This window comes from Lipophrys pholis (genome assembly GCF_963383615.2).
Source record: "Lipophrys pholis genome assembly, chromosome: 10".
NCBI classification, from domain to species: Eukaryota; Metazoa; Chordata; class Actinopteri; order Blenniiformes; family Blenniidae; genus Lipophrys; species Lipophrys pholis.
Window position 1 is genome coordinate 11895831 of NC_137640.1, and position 19293 is coordinate 11915123.

Below are 19293 nucleotides of genomic sequence, written 5' to 3' on the forward strand. Positions count from 1 at the left end.
TATACCCGCTTTATCCCCCCCAAAAAGAACTATCTCCAGAAAAACAAAGAAATCATACAGCCTAAGGTTTCTTCCAATGAAAATAATGCCTGGTGAATGTCCTATGTCAGTGGGGAGTCTTGGAGGGCCGCCACCCTGCATGATTTAGATGTGTTCAAGCTTCAGTATGACTCAATGTCAATCTGGAAAAAAGACACGAATTGGGAATTGAGTGTGTTGAGCCAGGATACATCATAACCATGCAGGAGAGTGGTCCTCCAGAACCAGGATAGGACACCACAGTCTTGTGTGATCAGGGTCCAAACTGCTCATACAGTTCAGACTGTGTTGGGCTACATTCAGTAACGTTTGATTATTTTGCCACAGAATCAGCGGAACATACTGATACATGAGCACAAGACATGAAGACAATCAACAGTGGCTCTGAGAAGTGAAAACTCAAATCTAACCAGAGTGAAACCAGCTCATTTTGTTTGAGTGTAAAACAGCGAACATGGTTGCTGTTATTTACACTGAAAGAGAACGAAAATCACACATTGAACAAAAATGATCTTACAAATAGACAAACTAGCTTTAAGCCCCAAAATCAACATTTTCAATTAACAGTATTTCTCAGGTGTTTAATTATTATAATTTTTTTTTTTTTAGCATTTTAAACACACAATCACATCCCCATTGAATGTTTTACTTCATCAGACGGACAGATAGGAGGTCCACAGTGTAAACGTCCCGTCACCAAGACTCACAGTTCTGTAAATGTTATCAGACTCCCTCGTGATTTCAAGCCGTTTTCAACAATGGCTGAATAAAATCACGAGCACTGTAAATGAAACAATACTAGTTCTGGTCACTGCAACTGCCAAAGACTAAACGATTGCTTTTGTTTCGATATTAAGTCGTACCTCCCCAAGAGATAACCAGAGAATTTAGACCCCATGAAATAAAAACTTGCTTTCCAATAGTGTCTACGCACTAATTGTTCAATGGAGCATTTTCAAATCAAGGTCACCCCATTTAGGAATTTCACACAGTGTCAAACATCTGATGGTTCATCCTGCGCTGGACAGCGTTAATTCAGTCATGAAATTACAAATGCTGATTTGAATGCTCTGCACCAACACCATAGTCAACTTCAATCACTACTTACATTCAGCGTGACTGGCGACGGAAAAGGTCAATCACATCTAGAATTCAAAGTACTTTAACCCAGAATGTTCACAGAGTTTATAACCTGCGAACAAATCATAGCTCTGGAGCAGACTAGCAACCATTTCGAACCAGGAACCATGTGGCTGTCAAATCATGAGCGGCACGCAGCGTCAGAACGCTCATTCAAGCGCTTCGCTTTAAGTGGTCACACGTGGACAGGAAAGCTTGTCCGGGTGTAAAATACTGCCGCCGTGAGGTGAAGGCGTCAACAATTTAGGATAGGTTTTACAATTTATATGTAAGAAATGCGACCTTGAAGGAAGAAGTCGTACGAGCTCCCGCTGTCCACCTCTCGAATCCTTGATGGTCGCGGTGTGAGCGATGTGACGGGAACAGTTACTGGCAGTCAAAATGAGTCCTTGATGAAGACAATCAGTCGGTCCTCTGTCTTTCTCTGCAGGTGTGGCAGCCAGGACTCGCTCGACAGCAGTGACAATAGAAGAAAGGGGAAAAACACAGTCCCCGCTTTCTTTTCTTGTTGCTTGTCTTTCTCAGCTGAGGCACTTCTGGTGTGAGACCAATCACAGCGTTGTGCTTGTTTCCTCTCATTTCAACCCGTTTACCTTCTCCTCACCTCACGTTCACCTGCCCCATTCTAGTTCTGAAATCACAAGGCATGACAAAAACTTTTCCCCTCATTTTTTCCCCTCACGTGTCCTCCTCTTCCACTCCACCTCTCCTCGACCTCCTACCGCTGCTGCTGCCGTGTCGGCGGTGAGGGTCCTACGCCCTGCTGGGGTTGGGGGACGGCTTGCATTCGTAGCCATAAAGGAAAGTGGCCATGATGACCAGAACGGCCCCAAAAAAGAAGACGCTGCAGATGGACAGCAGAAAAGAACGGTCAGAGAGAGTGATCACGACAACGAGGAAGAAAAACAACAACAAAGACAATGACGGATTTCTCTACCTGGTGGGGTCGAAGTCCTGCAGCCAGAAGTACGAGATGAGAGTCGACAGGATGATTGAGAGAGACGTAGCGAAGCCCTTGAGGATGTTGTCCGCATACTTGATGACCGCCGCTATGACCAGACCACCCAGCGCCTGGAGGAACAACAAACACACAGACACAGATGGACAAAGGCACGACCTGCAAGGGAACGACGGGGAGTCTGATCCACAAAATTAAACACTCTGTTCCCCCGGGATCGCCGGCAAAGCAATATATTTAACCGTTCTGGTGGGAGATGTCGGTCTGAGTCATCGTGGCGGAGGAGGGACGAGTTTACCTGCAGGGCTACTACTGTCCAGGTGACGGAGTTGTATCCCTGAAACATGCCCGACTCCCTCACTCGCTCCCCATCGTAGGCCAGCATCCCGAAGAGGCCAAATACGAAACCAAACATCCCTGGAAACACACAAACCATGTTAGACCAGAGTGAGCTGAATGTCTGTCCATACTAAACTACCGTGACTTACGTGGGAAGAACATTTCGCCGAGGCACATGAGCAAGTTACATGTATTAGAACTTGAACGCTCATGATTTCTGCTTTAAATTCTGCATTAGTCATTATACAGTAACTGGGCTGAATTGTTGGCCCTGAATTGACTAAATGTTTGTTTTCTGTTCATGAATGAAGCGCTGATCAATGAACAGAAAATGAATCTTTAAACGAGCCCAAACGGTTAATTTTCATCTGCTCTCTTAAGCAACCCGAGTAAAAGTTGGTGTCAAACCCAAATTCATGCATGAAGAAACTAAATACCATTTGATGTCCAGGTTAACTCGGTACATACCCAAAAAATAAACATTAAAGAAGAGGTGGAATAATTAAATATCAACTTAATATTCATTAAAATATATATATAAATATGTAAATTAACGTATTAAAATACTGATAACAGTAAAACAAATTGAGTTAGTTTAGAAACCAATTACGACGAATAAAGCTCTTCTTAATGTCTGACTGGTAATAAGGTCTCGCTAACAAGATCTCTAGAGTGTTTATAGAAGTTAATTTAACTTTTTAGTTGCTCTCAGAAATATGTGGACTGACTGAAAGGAACAGGAATAATAGTCTCCATTCAGGATGCATCTATTTCGCTGATTGCTTTTTCTTTAGTTTTGTGTGAAATCTTAAAAATGAGGCAGAGATTGGATTTTTCCCCAGATCAGAAATCTACTTTTTTTTTTTTTATGTGTCTTTAACATAAAAGAATATGTGAAATGAGGAATGATTGTAGCATTTATATAAAACATCAATGTAAACAGTTCACTGTGATTATTTTAAGGGGGACAAAATATACCCCCCAAAAAAAAGCCTCACTACCAGTGAGCCAAATTATCCCAGTTTCTATTATTTAAGAATCGTAAGTTGTAATCGTAAATCTTTTTATTTAAATTAACTACTGCAACGACAGAGTACATCAGGTTTAAAATGATTTAAAAAAAACAACCTGTGAAACTAATAGCAAATTTTATTCTGCAAAATGTGTTTGTGCAAATAATGGGAGGAGGGGCCGCATATCTGATATATTTCATGGAAGTTTAAAGGTTTGGTAATTTTCTGAGCCTGGAAACGCCTAAATAAAGTCTAATTGGCTTTTTTTTTTTTCTTCTTTTTTTTTTTCTTACAACTTTTGAATGAAACTCCTGATAAAAAAAAATATATTAGCGTAGTACAAAGAGTCTATTTTGGAATGAATTACACGGGAGCATAGAAATGTGATCTCCACCCCAGATATTTAAACCGTCTCTGCTTTCAAATCCTCCAAAAAGTATGATTATCAATTATATTTTGAATAAAAGCATAAAATACAATTTATTAATCAGCTAATGGATCCAATGCAATGGCCACATATAGTATTTTTATTAAGTGGTAACGACTACTATATACTATATAACTACTAGACACATAATAGCCTCTGCATTTTCTTTATTTGGCTCCTGGTGCAGATTTGAGCTCCAGCGTTTCTAAAGCAGGTGGGAAAAACTCAAAGCTCGCACCAGGAATCACAGGAGACTTAACACAAGCCTCACACGTTCCAGGGTAAAAATAAACAGGAAAAATAGGCAGGAACATTCATCTTCGCAGAAACATATCGGAGGGTAAAAAGCCCAGCTGGCTCTCTGTGCAAGGAGGACGAGGACACAGAGGCACACACACGACTTTGCCTCTGTGACAGTGGCCTCATATTAAAGGTATTTTTAAGTAACATCAGCTCACGTCACTATTTCCTGTTGGCCAATAGCTGGAATCAATCGTCGTGATTTATTCTGCATAACTATATGTTTCATAATTAGTGCCGACTCGGACCGATAGGTGGACACTGACCGAGCTGGATGTTGCGGACCCAGACACTTTGTTTGCTCTCCTTCAGGATTTTTTCAAAGTAGACACCAGCGAACCCACTGGAGCAGCACGCCACCAGGACCGCTGCGACGCCGACAAACTGTGACCCCGCAGAGAGGGCCTCCTTCTCTTTGGCTGTGGCAGACTCGGAGGGCCACTGCAAGCACAGGCAGACAGAAGACTCAATTTCATGCACAAAAAATGAAAGTTCAGATGTGAAGTTGACTCCTAATGTTGACACTAGAACAGCTGCATATGACACTGACATCTGCCAAACTCCTAAAGTACCAAAAGCAAACAAACAAAAACATTTTAAATGTCGTCGTTGTCTTACTAATTTGGTCACAAAATGTGATCTATTGTCATCCGAGAGTGCAGAATATGACACAAGACACTAGAATATGTTACACCAGGCTTGAAAACAGTGATTTACCAGGAACATCTCTGCATAGACCTTTAGGTCAATGACTTCACTAACAAACCTTCAGCTCAAACAATGAAAAAGGATCCGGGACCTGTGCAAAGCCAGTAAAGTAAACGCAGCAAACAGCCCAGCAATGCCTCAAATCTCATGGGCACCTCACTGTTAAAAAGCACAAGCTTTTTTTTTTTTTTAAGGGAGATGAGACTCACTTTTAAACACTAAATATTTGTTTTTTTTGGGGGGAACAAACTCATGAACTTTAACAAAATTTGACAGACATTTTGTTCAAGAAATGAGGAGTGGCAGTATAAAAACATATCGATAATAGCTTTTCACCATTTTCAGCTAAAACCTACAACACAAAGCATTTTCCAAATAAGAATGCAGACAAAAAGACACTTCTAAAAGCTGGATCAGAACCAGAGGTCGATGACACAGCTGCTTGTTTTCACATTCTAATTTTTCCTATCAAGTAAACAAACAAGATATGAAAAATTCATTAGTGAGCTTGAGAGACGCTGTTAAGCTCATTTGGTTTTGGTAGACAAAGCCATACTCGCGCTCTCCCACTCCTCTCTGTCGGTGCTCAAAGCAAAGCAAAGCACCTGCAGGCTGCTGCCTTGTAGTTAACGGTGGGGAGCAGGAGCGGTACAAATTATCCTGTTTATCTCCAGGCAAGTGAGAGAATAAGTGCACGCTCTGCAGCACAGAAATTGCACCAATATACAACAGAGGTGTCAAGATAAGAAAATTCAAATCAGCAGACAGTATAGCTGTTCGGTCTGTGCTGCGAGTTGTATGCCAGTGAAACGATTGCGAGTTGTGCGCTTTAGGGATCAATGCAGTGATCAATAATGAGTCGGATCAGTCGAGGACAGTAGGTACCTGAAGCTCAAACACAGAAGTCTTCACAGCTCGGCTGAGTTGCAAAAGTGCTGCGCAGTGCGAGTTGGTTAGTGACATGCTGCCGTAAGCAGGAAAACGGGCGTTAATGCAAAAGATCATGACGTTCTGTGGTTGTGCAGGGAAACACATCTGCCGGTACAATATCACTTTTATTTCTGGTTAAAATAAATAAATAAAAGATCGGAACAAAGTGGAGTTCTGCTTAATAAAGACATTTTTTTCAGGGGAAGATACAGCTCGTCCTCCACTGCTAGAGCAGTCCAATCTGTCCCACAATAAACCCCTGCAGCACAAATATTGAAATAAATGCAATGAATGCAGAACAACCAATAATTTCTCCCGGATTCATGCTGGTCTTGTTGCTCATTTGTAGGTGATGCAGTTTGCACACAGAACAGTTGCTACGACTGTGTGTCATAGCATCATCCTGGATGTGTTGATGTGGAGCTTGAGCCTTTGGGAGGCGTCAGAGACAAACCACAGTCACTTCAGCACTCTTTTGGAGCCCACTGAGAACCGTCTAGGAGTCACTGTTTCTGTCCCTGTGGACGTATGAGGGCATATTCTTCACTAATGTGCTTTTCTGTCTTGATGCTCATCCAGCATTCAGATCAAATCCAAGTGCAATCCGGCAGACTGCACTTTATCTTCCTCCAAGAAACAGGAGGAGGTGTCACAAAAACAGTCATTCCTCTTCTGAGACGGAATTCATTCATGCATCTCTCGTAACCGCTGAAAGCCAATATTTATTCAATGTTCCAGCTTTGGGCCTCATTATTTATTCAACCTTTACAAAGCTGAGTAAGTGTGGCTCAGAGATCACAAGAGTTTCAACAACATTTTGCTCCCAGAAAGTATGTTCGCAGAATTATCCATATATTCTATCCTTGATCCTCTTGCGTTACAAGAAGTATTGTGAGGTTTTTCAGTGTTTCACCGTCATTACCTACAGAGTAAAATAGATATTTGTTCCAAGACAAAGAAAAGTTCCTGTGACTTACATATTCTTGTATGCTGAATTCAAAATGTGTGGTTTCAATCAAACAGCAAGGAGAAAAAAAAAATAGAATACTAAAGTAATTGAAAAAAATATTTAAAATAAATAAAATTGCATTGATAAAATTGGGACTAAAATAGTTCACGCAAACATGTTAGCTTGACTTAAATGAGTTTGTAGAGTAGAACTGGACGAGGTGTTGAGCACGTGCAAATAAAGCTCTGCATTGAACCCTGAGCTGCAAGTTAAACAGCATGGAAAAACACAAAACAGCAGCTCAGAATTGGGGAAGGTTGTTTTAGACAGATTGAGTGACACACGCCATCACTACCGACCGTTATGTTTTAGAAAGGCTAAGAAGCTTTGCAGCTCTGGCTGACACAGCGAAAACTAACAACGAAACGAAAACATCTGAGAGAAGACGTGTGCAGGTTTTGAAGGGGTTGGACGGGTATTTAAAATGAAGATTTGAGCAAAGGGTGTGTGTCTGTAATAATGTTGGTTTAAGTTAATTTTAAGACGCTGTGTTGCAAAGATGCACTGCACCTGCACAAGAGCCACTCCAGCCATCAGGATCAGCAGCGAGAGCCACTGGTAGACGCCCAGCCTTCGGCCCAGCATGGACACGGAGAACAGAGCCGTGGTCAGGATCTTCAGCTGGTACGTCACCTAGCGGGGAGGGGGGGATAAATAATTAGCAGTGATATGCTAAGTTCAAGAAGATGCGTCAGCTCCCGTTGGAGTTGTACAGACTTTGCAAAGTGATTCATCGAGTGTCATCTCGGCGCACCTGGTAGGTGGCGGCGTCCAGGTTGGACAGGGCGACGTACAGCAGGTTGTTTTGCAGCGTGTAGATCCCAGAGGGGATCGCCAGCTTCAGCGTCTCAATGGGTTTGTGCATTATTTCCTGGCGCAGGATGCTGTTTAGAGCTCGCATGCTGTAACCTGAAATAAATTGAAGTTAAGACACACAAATCTGTGATGAAACCGTGATAGCCTATAATTTTCCATGTTCTTAATGGCTGCAATTTAAATCCACAACACTGCTTGACTTGTAGTTTAAAACCGAGGTTACTATCCTTTGAACAGGTAGGACATGGTGCAATGTTATCTCATTGCAGTTACGCCCCAAATATTCAGTAACCACAGGCTAATGCAGCGTTTTCCTGGATGACTCACGTTGCTGCCAACGAGAAGACGTCCCGCCAGAAATGAAAAGCCCTCCGCAGGTTACGTCATATTGTTTCTCATCCTCAAACAACTTTAAACACATGTTACTACAGAGTCCAGATGCAGATCTACTTTAACCTCGAAAATATTACTTAATAATGGCAACCAGGTCAATGAAAAAATAAGGCAATTATTCCAAAATGTTCATATTCTGAAAATGAAGATTAAAAATCTAAGTAAGTTCTTCTAAATCACTTAACAAAATGTTACAAAGTGTTCCCCCTCTCCCATTTTTTAAGAAGAAAAAAAGTGAACTGTGTTCATTTCTCATTCATCATTAACCAGACTCACACAAAGTTAGGGATAATTCAGAATGATTCTAAAATTCACTATATAATTTAGAGGTGAACTTACTGTGACCTTCTCTACACTCCTAACTCCTACACGTACAACTTCAATCCTTTTTGCACAACTTTGCTGTTCTCCAATAAAAGGGGCTTAACGGCAAAATTCACAACAAGTGTTTGATCCATGAATTGACCAAAAATAAAGCAGATTCAATTAGAATTGGTATTTAAACGGTCCTCATCATGATCTTCACATTTTCACATCATGACACCAAGACGATGCCTAACGACTGATCAATGGTACTTCGCCATTACAACGCTTCAGACAGGATGTTCTCAGACGGAAGTGGCTGCTGAGCTTAAGAGTGTCACAGTGTCACCAGCGGGTTGATCAGAGATACAGAGAGACTGGAAGAGTGACGAACAGATACAGAAGTGGACGTACTGTGGCCACAGCCCACACTGATGACTGCTTCATTGTGAACATTGCTCTGTGGAACCGGATGAGGAACGCCACTCAGCTTCAGCCACATTTAAGTGAGGCAAGAGTCACCAAGTGTCACGTCAGACCTGTGAGAGCCGTTTCCATCAGCGTGTTGCCAGATGACGAGCAAGGGTACCGGACCACACCACCAGGAACGGGCTACATGGTCTTACACGGGCCGGGCAGCATTTATGAAGGTACAGTGACGAGACCACACTGCCTGAATAACATCATTACTCCAGTCATTGTGGCACTGCAGTAACAACACAGGCCTAATTTCATCATCATGGACGACGATGCTCCAGCTCTGATCATTAGGAAACAACTGCTGGAGACTCTGGTACATCAAATGGAGCAGCCTGCACTTTCTCCAGGACCTGAATCCCATAGAAAACCTCTGGAATCAGCGGAGTCGCTGCACATGGGCTTGTAACTCTGTACCCCGAAACTTCAATGACCTGAGGGCTGCTGTTCAGGAAGAGTGGTACTCCACGCCTCAGCAGACAATAAGTCAACTTGTGAACAGCAAGAGACGTCGTAGTCGAGCTGCAATCGATGCTCAGGGGCAACATGACGAGGTATGGAGACCATGACATTTTATGCAGTTATATACCCCCCCACTGGTGTTGGCTTTCGTTTCAATAAATTGTTTGAGATGAGGAAATCACCACTGCATTCTTCTACTTGCCCCGCCTAGTTGCTTCCCCTACTTTCGTGTTAAAAAATATCACTGGAGCATGAACTTTTTCCCTTTTCCATATTTTTTTTTTTACCCAGAAGCTAAACATCATTAACTGTTTGTGAGAAGTTTCTATTATACATCTGTATGCAGAAAGGAGAGAAAGATAAAAAATGCTAATGGGGTGACACTTCAAAGCAAAGAAATCAAACACTTCATACGTTTAATTCACACTGAAAAGCCTTATTCCCAAATTTCGAGAAATCAACGTCTGTGAACACGTTTGACTGAGCAACACACACACACACATGCAGGTTAAAGCTGTACTATGAAAAGAAGACGCTGTACATGAAGACAATACTTTGTGCGTGTTTGGATTTGGAAGAAGGAGAAGAAGTGATCGGGTCTCATGTTCAGCTATCTATTTCATCTTTTATGGAGTCAGATGTAAAGTGGTCCCGGCTGAAGTCTCTAGCTGTTAACACCGCGAGGGGCTCCAAACAAAGACATTACAGAGCATTTTATCAGGACTTGTTATCTTCACATGACTCAAGTCACATGAGTCTGCGACTGCTCCATTTTGTTTAGCCTTCACTGTTCTCGTGGCCAAAGCTGGGAACGCCATGTCTGAGTTAGGCGGCAGCCGAAGTGTGCATGTGGAGGTCATGCCATCTTGTGCTGAGACACAGTAGAGCTTTTAACCTTACAGCCTTTTTTTTTTTCTTTCAGTACAGCAAAGTGACATGCAGGTTTGATTTCTGTCATTATTTAATTTGAAGATGTTTAATTGTTTGTCAGTGATGATCTGTTGGGTTTCTCTCTGTAAAAAAAGCACCTAGAAATGACTGTGTTGTATTTGGTGCTACATAAATAAAGTTGAATTGAATTGATGAGCCTCACCACCAGTTCAGTATATACGGCTCAGGGTGTGCCCTGCTTAAAGAAGGTTTAATGACCGTAACAAAAACCCACACTGTTCTTGTTTGTCTGGTTATTATTTTACAAAGCGGTTCTCCAGTTTGATAGCCTGTCATATGAGCCTTTGTGATTGAAGAAAAAAGCCTTAGAAAGAAATTCCTGGAATAATTTAAGTCTCTACCGCTTCAGTGTACATGGCAGGTTTAACAGCATCAGGCCTCTGTGTCACAGCTGATACTCAGCTTTCGGTGTCTTAAGATCTGGCTGATAAGGGTCTAAGACAATATAATAATATGAAGGGTCTGCTCACCATGACATAAGCCAAGTAAAAACATGCATTTCAGCCATGCACGGAGAAAACTGGGCTTGTATGGATGGAATAAAAGAAGAAACTGTTGTTGTTGTTTTTTTTAACTACTTGGTCACTTTAAAGGCTCAGTAAATCGGGAGGATTTTGAACTACCAACGTGGGTGTTGGAACTATAAAAACCCTGACCTGGCTGTTGCTGATCTTGGGTTTCCAGCAGTGTTTGTTTTTCATACATGTATGGGTATTAAACGGGTTGTAAAACAATTTCATCAGCCGAAGGACAGACTGTCTTAATAAGTGTGATTTGTGCCAAGCAGAACAGGCAGAGGAGGGATAGAGATCAAACAGAGAAAGAAGTATCCCCCTGCTGCTTCTCTAAAGCTCTCTGATGGTCGCCTATAGAAGGCTTGCGTCACACTTTGGCAACCACTGGGCTAAAGGCATATAAACCGTAGAATTCAGTTAATTATACTGATGTTCTGACAGTCTGCTTGACTAAATGACATATCATAGGAGTACTGGCGTTCATAAACTGAGCAAAAATCATGAAACATTGAGAATACTATTTTCATTGAGTTGAGTTGCTGAGGTTGGGGCAGTTGGTAGCCCAGAGGCAAGAGAAGGAGACTTTGGCTTGGATGTTTGCAGGTTCGAATCCCACAAGGGAAAGGGATAGATCACCACTTAGGCAGTCTAAGACATCCTAGTTATAAAATGGGTAAATGCAGAAGAAGGATTCTCCATAAGCAGATTATTAAAGCTTAGTTAGTCAGCCAACTGAGAAGGTTGTCAGTGACTCAGGTCAGGTTAAATTCATATATCATTCTGGACTTGCTTTGGGTTTTGAAGATGTTTCCAGGCTTCCTTGGTTGTACTGTATTAGAACCACCCTTCAATCAGGTGGTATGAGGTCTTTTGGATGAGAGGTGAATATTTCCGGTTACTTTCATAGTAACACTAACAGTTCTAAGCAGTTTCTTTTGTTTACAGTGTGCAGCAGGACTCACTGTGCTCCTTGAAGACCAGCAAGACACAGGTGAAGATCTTCAGGACCTCGGCCACCACCACGGCCGAGGAGGCCAGGTACCGGGGGCCCTCAGCCTGCAGGGTGCGGGAGTACCGCATGGTGAGCACCAGGGAGGTGGTCTGGAACACCAGCACGCCCAGGGAGAGGTACTTCAGCCGGAACGAGGCCATGGCCACGGGGGTGGAGGGGGCAGCTGGACACAAGAGCACAAGAGACCCCGCAGACTGAGACCGGGAGCTACAGGCGGGACAAAGCGTCTACAAGTTTAACAGCGAGCGAAAAAGGGGGTCTGAAAAGGGGGTTTTACTAACCTTTTCCTTCTTTTAGCGACGCTTTATGAAAGCATACAATGTGCCGCCGTGTGCAGCGTAAAGCTCTGCTGTCCCTGAAGAGGCTCAGCCCAGCTGTCAAAACAGCATCAAGTCCTGCCGTCCATCGACCCAGACCGCACAGCTCACAGCTCAACGCGGACTTCTGCCGCTGTCACATCGTTATCTGCCATCACGGCCGCAGCAGGCGCCAGGAAAAATACCCCGAAACACACCGAGGAGGACCGGGGAATGAGGAAATCCGTGAAAAAATCCCCATGCGTGTACAGGTACAGATCCTGGAGGACTTCCCTGTTCACGTCTCTTCTTCAGCTACTCGACAGGTCCTCTTTTTGCCCCCCAGCGCCACCTGCCGGGCTGGCGGAGTGCAACTCCAATTTAATTTAATTTAATTTAATTTTTCTATTCTCAATTAAATAATGATTTCAGAATTTTCCTCTGGGATGAAAAAGTATTTCTATTTTATACAATTGATCATTCCACGACATCAATAATCTTCATAACCATTATATTATATACCAATTATAACATTGGTTCCTTATATGATAGATATGTTAGATATAGATACACAGATAGATACACAGATAGATAGATAGATAGATAGATAGATAGATAGATAGATAGATAGATAGATAGATAGATAGATGGATAGATAGATAGATAGATAGATAGATAGATAGATACACAGATAGATAGATCGATCTTTAAATCTGTAAACTATTTATATTATATCATGTTTTATGTATAACTATGTATAACTGTTTGCTTGTGTCTGTTTCATGTTGGGGACCGGGTCTGCAAATTAGCCTTTGGCTAGATGGCTCATGGACATGGCATCGGTTGCTATTGTTGTAACAATGCTCTCTGTTCTGTCCCTCTTAAATAAACTAATAAAGAAAGAAAGATAGATAGATAGATAGATAGTTAGTTCTGGTCATGGTTTCCATGGTGTTACTCAGGGTGTTGGAGCACATCCACTACGAAATAAAGAGGGCAAACACACTCATCACACCTACTGTATGTACAATTTAAATAGAGTAAATAAACAACTACAATTCAGTGGACCAAGAGAATGATAAGACTAATTACAGCTAGTTTTTTAAGGAAAACACATTTTAACTTAAAGATGTATTGGCTTTAAATAACATCAGCACTGAAGCATTCATACTGTATTGCAACGGAATGTTTACAGGTCTCAGAACAAAATCTGTCAGACAGCTGCAGTTCAACTACAAGTCACACATTGCTGCTCTCCGCTGAGATATCTGGGTAAAAACTACCTGGGCGTTCAGTCAATTGAGAAGAGTGTTTAGGTTTTCATAATATTTCACTTTGTTGAGATCAAATTCTGCTGTATGTGGCCAATGAATCAAAATGAGTCTGACACCTCGGCTAAAAAAAAAAAAAGCCAATTCAATTTTCAAAAAGGCCATCATTGTACAAAATCCTGCAACATCTACATCTACATGTACAAACACAACATCTATAAAGATTTGGTATTTGGTTTTTATTAGAGGAAACACATTTGGTTGATCACTTTTTTTCCAACAAAATTTATTTCATCAGTTTTTGTTCTACCGTATGCAAACATGGTGATGACTACTCCATATTTAATGTATATTAGAGGCTATTTGGTTAACAGAGAAATAGTAAACGTAATATTACACACATACACACACACACACACACACATACACACACGCACAATATGGACTCATAGCCTTGCTTATATATGGGAGCTGACACAGTTCCTATTAAAATGCTGACATGTGGAGCACTTGTGTGTAAAACTCCAAGGACATTAAAGGATGTAGAATAAAGCCGTGAAGCATCACACACTGGATTTTAATCAAACGAGGACTTTTCCGAAGTGTCACACATGATTTTTTTTGTTTTTGTTTAAAGACAGGCTGTTTCCAACATTTGATACATGGCAAAACTTTTGCCAACAAGATCAACAAAATTTGGACATGGTGAAAATATTTGACTGACATTTAAATAGAAATTTGGTCTTAGAGACACTGATGTTTCTTTTGTGAGTTTAAAAGGATATACAGTGAATGATTGTCTGTGTTTACGTAGTAGTCACACAAAGCTATACTCGGCATCTACTTTAAAAAGAAAGACAAAGATAAGCTTTTTTTTTTCCTCACTCACCTTCCGAACTTGGTTTATGAATCATGATCATTGCAAAAGTGCGAATAACAAAATAAATCTGATTGTAGCAAAGCAAAGCTGGTTATACAATTCTGGAAGAAAAACTACTTAATGGGGGCAGCCCGAAGGTAAAAAAAAAAACTGCCTCTGTAACATTCAGAATCACTTAGGAAGTGCGAACAGTATAAAAACCTTTAAAATAAAAAAAGTCAACATCATCTTTGCAAAAATGAAGCTCAGTTATAAGAAGCAACATGTGCTCTATAAGTGTATTTACATTTCATCATACAACATATAAAACCTGGCGATACTATAGTAACAACATGTGACACACAAATGATTTGCTTCTTGCATAAAGTTTATGAATGAATTCCTCAACAACTCACGGTCTGCCTCTGGTGAAACATCCACACAAGTATTATTTGGTTTTCAGATGAACTCTTGGATTTCTCTAAGAGGAACTGCTGGAGAAAAAAAATAACATGGCCGCAACCACAGCATGACAGCAAATGACTGCATGTCGGACTGGCGGTGTTTGATTTGAAACGCTATCATTTGTCAGCTGGAATCAAACTACTAACAATATGTTCACACCAGAAGCACTGACCCACATTGCAACACACTGCCCCGGTGTGCATCTGTTTTTAATGTGTAGTTCTGTTGGTGTTTGTCGTACGGCACAAATCTCCTTTAGCTCAATAACAAGAAATACCAGAATAAAACACAGAAGGCAACAAATGGGGAGTTCTGCTTCGAGGATGAATGCACCAACTAATTCGACCCATCCTGTTAAAACAGTGAAGTGGTTTTCAATGAGGAGTTAGTACGGGCTGGTTTATTACGCTGAGCAACATCTGAAGGTAGCATTTAGCCCAGAGAAGTAACAACGTCGTCCATAGTCCCGTCTCGGTGTCCGTCTCCACAGTCTGTTTCTCTGGTGCAACACCAGCTGAGCACCATCTGGTCTGCAGCTCCTCGATGATCCGTCGATAAACAGTTTGTGTGTTTGGTGCCAAGTCACAAAAAAGGAAAGTCTCGACTCGACCATCAGAAAGCAGAGGATTCTCGGCTGGGATCAAACGAACAACAATGTGAAGTGGCCTCAGCTTGTGACAGCCAACGCAGAGCTTCTCGGTTTCGACAACTTTCGATTTCTTGCTGACCGTACGCAAAAATGTCTTGGTAACTATACAAAGTCTCTTAAGTGCAAAAGGGAAAATATAAAAAGGGAGGCGACTGATTATCATATGGTAGGATAAACAAAGAGAATCAAGAGAAAGACGAGAAAAGCATTGAATGTGTTACGATGTGTTGTCATCTCACGACACAGAAACTCCAAACTCAGTCTGTTCCTGCTTTCCTCTGGCAGGTCTACCCAAACACCTGCATGTTTCCAGGCTGTGGTTGCTGAGGGGCCTGCTGCATCTGTTGTGACTGTGGGTGCTGCTGCCCCTGCTCAGGAATGTGTGTGCGGTGGGACGACTGCAGTGTGTGATGCGAGTTCCCCAGAGGGGTGGGGCTGGTGGTGACATCAGACCAGTCCGAGTTGGAGTGTGGCGAGGAGGACGACCAGGGGTCGGGGGATTCGGGTGAGGGGGTGAGATACGGGTGCTCGCTGGGCGGGTGGGCAGAGTGGCCAGGCGTGGTGCCCTCCGAGCCGACAGTGGTGTAACTGTGCTGAGACGGGGGTGTTGGGTATTTATCCACAGGGCTCTGCATGGGAGGATAGGAGGGCAGTGGTCGGGACTGGCCCTCGATACTTCCATGCCCACCCTGACTGATGTTATGGGGGTGCTGCAGGGTGTGGGAGAGCCCGTGTGTTATGCCCATCTGCTCAGGCATCTGGTACATCATGCCCTGGGCGCAGTGGAGGTGGCCCGGCCCCTGGTGGGAGTGGCTCTGATTCTGGCTCTGGCTCCGGGCCTGTGTGACTGGCACCTGCACCGGCTGCGGCTGCTTCATCATGGCCTGGCCGGCCCCGGGGGCCATCATCTGGAACGTGACGATGGGCGGCAGCTGCTCCCTGCTCATAGTGACATTCATGGGGGTCAGCATCGGGCTCTGGCCGTGATGTTGGCTCATGCCAGGGTGGGATCCTCCCATCTGGTGTGGAACGAGGCCAAACATGTGGCTGCCGTAGCCATGCTTGGTCACTCCCACCCAGCCTTGCTGCTGTCCCAGCATGTGGCTGACAGGGGGCAGCATTTGTCTGGAGGTGGGACTGCTCAGGAGGGGAGGAGAATTTGCTGTGGTAGTGCCAGCTCCAGAAACATCACCTGTGTATGAGTGAGGAGACTCCAGGGAGTCGACAGGCGACATGGTGACAGAACTCTCCGGAAGTCCTGCAGCTGCCTTGCCACCATTAGTGCTCCCTCCTGTTGCACCTCCACCATTGGCTCCTCCGACTCCTGCGGCCAAACCTGGTGCTTCTCCTCCGGCTGGCTTCTTTCTTCTCTTTGCTTTCATGTCCTTCAGCTCCTTAGCCCCGCCTCCAACACCTCCCACCTTTGCCCCGCCTCCACCACGCCTGCTCTTTTTCCCCTGCGGTCCGGGACGCATGCCGATGAAGCCGGCTCCATTGGCCCCACACATGACGGAGGAGTTCCCTCCTCCGCCCATATGGTTCGGCCCGTTGTGCGGACTGTGGACTAGATTGTACTGGTCCAGTAGACGCACGATGTCGTGATGCATGCGTTCTTGAGCAGTGTCGCGGGGAAGCCGATCCAGGTGATCAGTAATGTCCCGGTTGGAATAGTGATCGAGGAGCACCTGTGCCGCCTCGAAGCTGCCTTCTCGTGCTGCCAGGAACAATGGGGTCTCCTCCTGAAGTGAACACACGTAGGTAAGTTTTTTAGTGACGGATGTAAAGTATTTGTACTTATCTAAACTGGTTAGGGAGTTTTTACAATAAATTTAATTCCATTTTGGGAGGAATTTATTCCAAAGCAACACACTTGTGAATCCATGCAGAACAACATTTGAGACTATGTGCAACACACTTTTAGAGGAGCAATAGTACAGAAGAGTACACAACAACCTGAACAATCTCATAGTCCACAGCAATATGTGAACCATCAAAAACTACTCCATTGGTTCCAATGATTGGCATATAAATAGCATAACAATTGAGTGAAATCAAAAGATCAGTATGCACCTTGTTATCTTGCATGTCACGGTTGGCTCCATTCTTCAAAAGCCCAAGTGTGGCTTCCACATTATTAACTGCAGCTGCCCAGTGAAGAGCGGATTTACCTGTAATAGTGGGAGAATAAAAAAAAAAACAGGACAGCATGACTACCACTGGTAATTTCTGGTACTACACCTTAACTTTATTTGAGCTACTAATCAGAGCTCAATAAATCTTTCCTTTTTCTAAACGAAGGAAAAAAAAAAGTATTGCCGAATGGATTTTAATGTCACCTTCCATATCATAGTTGTACAGCTATAACTGGGGAGCTTGTCACAGTGCGTGATTTATTGAAAGGTCTGAATAGACAACAAAATCTTGACAATAGTGGTTTTCTGACCGTGGTCATCAACAGCATTGATGTCAGCATGGCAATGTATCAGCTCCTCCACCATGCCCTCCACAGCCAGTCGCGCTGCCAGAATCAGTGGAGTGGTGCCATCATTCATCCTGGCATCCAGTTCTGTTGCACGATTACGGATCAAAATCTGGGAGAGAACAAAAATCACAAATATAAACACATTACATGATGAGATAACTGTTGTGATGAAGACTTTACAATTAATGGAATTATTTGATGGAATTAATCGTTATTATTGACAACAGTTGTGACTGCCACAAGTTTCAACTTCATGAAGAAACCTGACACCTGCTTCTGGTCAGAGACTGCTCCCACCTGAAAGACTCCCTGAGCATCAGCTGCCACAGCAGCATGCAGAGGAGTTCGACCCATGTTGTCGTGGGCATTGGGATCCGCTCCAGCATCCAGCAGCCTCTTGGCAGCGTCGGCCCTGGCGTATCGTGCAGCCAGATGAAGCGCAGTTTCTCCGGTACGATCAGTCTGAGCCATCAAAGAGGCTCCTTGAGAGATCAGGTCTGAAATAACGCTCGGCCCCGGTTCATCTCCACCACTCTCCTCCTCCTCTTCTCCATGCAGGCTGCAGTCCGGGCCTCCGCCGTTACGCAGTGATGCAAGCATCAGAGGGGTAAAGCCATCTAAACGGGGAGAAATGTGTTATTAATTTAGATGAAGTTGTTAAAAACTTTGTCAGATGCAAAAATCTGTAAGTAATCTTTTGCTCACCGGGTCCCTTGACATTAACATCCAGGCAGTCTGCATCCAGGTCGGCCTGTGGCGGCGTCAGGGTGATGTCTGCAGCTTTGCGATGCTGGAGGGTCCACTCTCTTCGGTCAACATCTCCATCCATAGGAATGGGAAGCAGTGGTTTGTCTTCAGTCTGCAACAAGAAACAAAATAAACAGCAACTTAAAAAACCCCATAGATACCAAACATTTCCTGTTCAATTTATTCTAAAATATTCCAATCGATAGTCATCTTTATTAGGCACTCACTCTTGGCTTTTTGAATGGTACTTCATCTTCAAGCCACCTCTGACTCTGACCTCCTTCAATAGATCCATCCTGTGTCTTGAAATTTCTGATGTGGGAACAAAAATTTGAAAATCATGCAATTTTACCATAATGAATATTTCTGGAAAGCACCTGCATATGTTTAAGCTAAAACAAGGTGCTCTTGTTGTTTTGAGTGTAAAATCCTACAGCTTTTGAGGCAGTCTACAGACTTGTCAGTCACTTACTTCATGTCAAAGTCGTCCTGTCCAACAGGCTCTCTCCTTTTGTCATTCTTCGTTGCCAAGAAGCCATCAGGCAACCAAAGGACACTATTTTTATGCTTCCTTTTGGCTGCTAGCATCCCGAGCACGAGGATGAGCAGGATAACAACCACCGCAACTCCAACCACATACATCAGAAACGAATTTTCAGGTGGCGCTGTCGCTGGCTCACCTAGACGATAAAGAGACCGGTCTAAATACTTCAAGCTTCATTTGATTTTGTT

At 43.2% G+C, this 19293-nt stretch overlaps 2 protein-coding genes across 2 annotated transcripts in view; both read right to left on the bottom strand.

Annotated features, from left to right (window-relative positions):
* Positions 1 to 1634: 1634 nt before the first annotated feature.
* slc35a3a (solute carrier family 35 member A3a) lies at positions 1635 to 12409 on the bottom strand. Its single transcript, XM_080474106.1, is given in 10 exon segments — positions 1635 to 1810; positions 1902 to 1965; positions 1968 to 2023; positions 2117 to 2250; positions 2436 to 2554; positions 4483 to 4657; positions 7374 to 7496; positions 7618 to 7772; positions 11743 to 11955; positions 12074 to 12409. Coding segments are annotated over 9 exon segments (1047 nt in total). The 5' UTR covers positions 11933 to 11955; positions 12074 to 12409; the 3' UTR covers positions 1635 to 1779.
* Positions 12410 to 14164: 1755 nt separating this feature from the next.
* Positions 14165 to 19293, bottom strand: part of notch2 (notch receptor 2) — a 43586-nt gene continuing 38457 nt past the window's right edge. Inside the window, exons 29-35 of the mRNA XM_080474101.1 lie at positions 19034 to 19241; positions 18789 to 18873; positions 18520 to 18673; positions 18112 to 18431; positions 17776 to 17923; positions 17403 to 17500; positions 14165 to 17071 (exon numbers count right to left, since the gene is read on the bottom strand). Of these exons, the coding sequence (XP_080330227.1) occupies positions 15620 to 17071; positions 17403 to 17500; positions 17776 to 17923; positions 18112 to 18431; positions 18520 to 18673; positions 18789 to 18873; positions 19034 to 19241 (2465 nt within the window). The 3' untranslated portion in view covers positions 14165 to 15619. The remainder of the gene's footprint in view (positions 17072 to 17402; positions 17501 to 17775; positions 17924 to 18111; positions 18432 to 18519; positions 18674 to 18788; positions 18874 to 19033; positions 19242 to 19293) is intronic.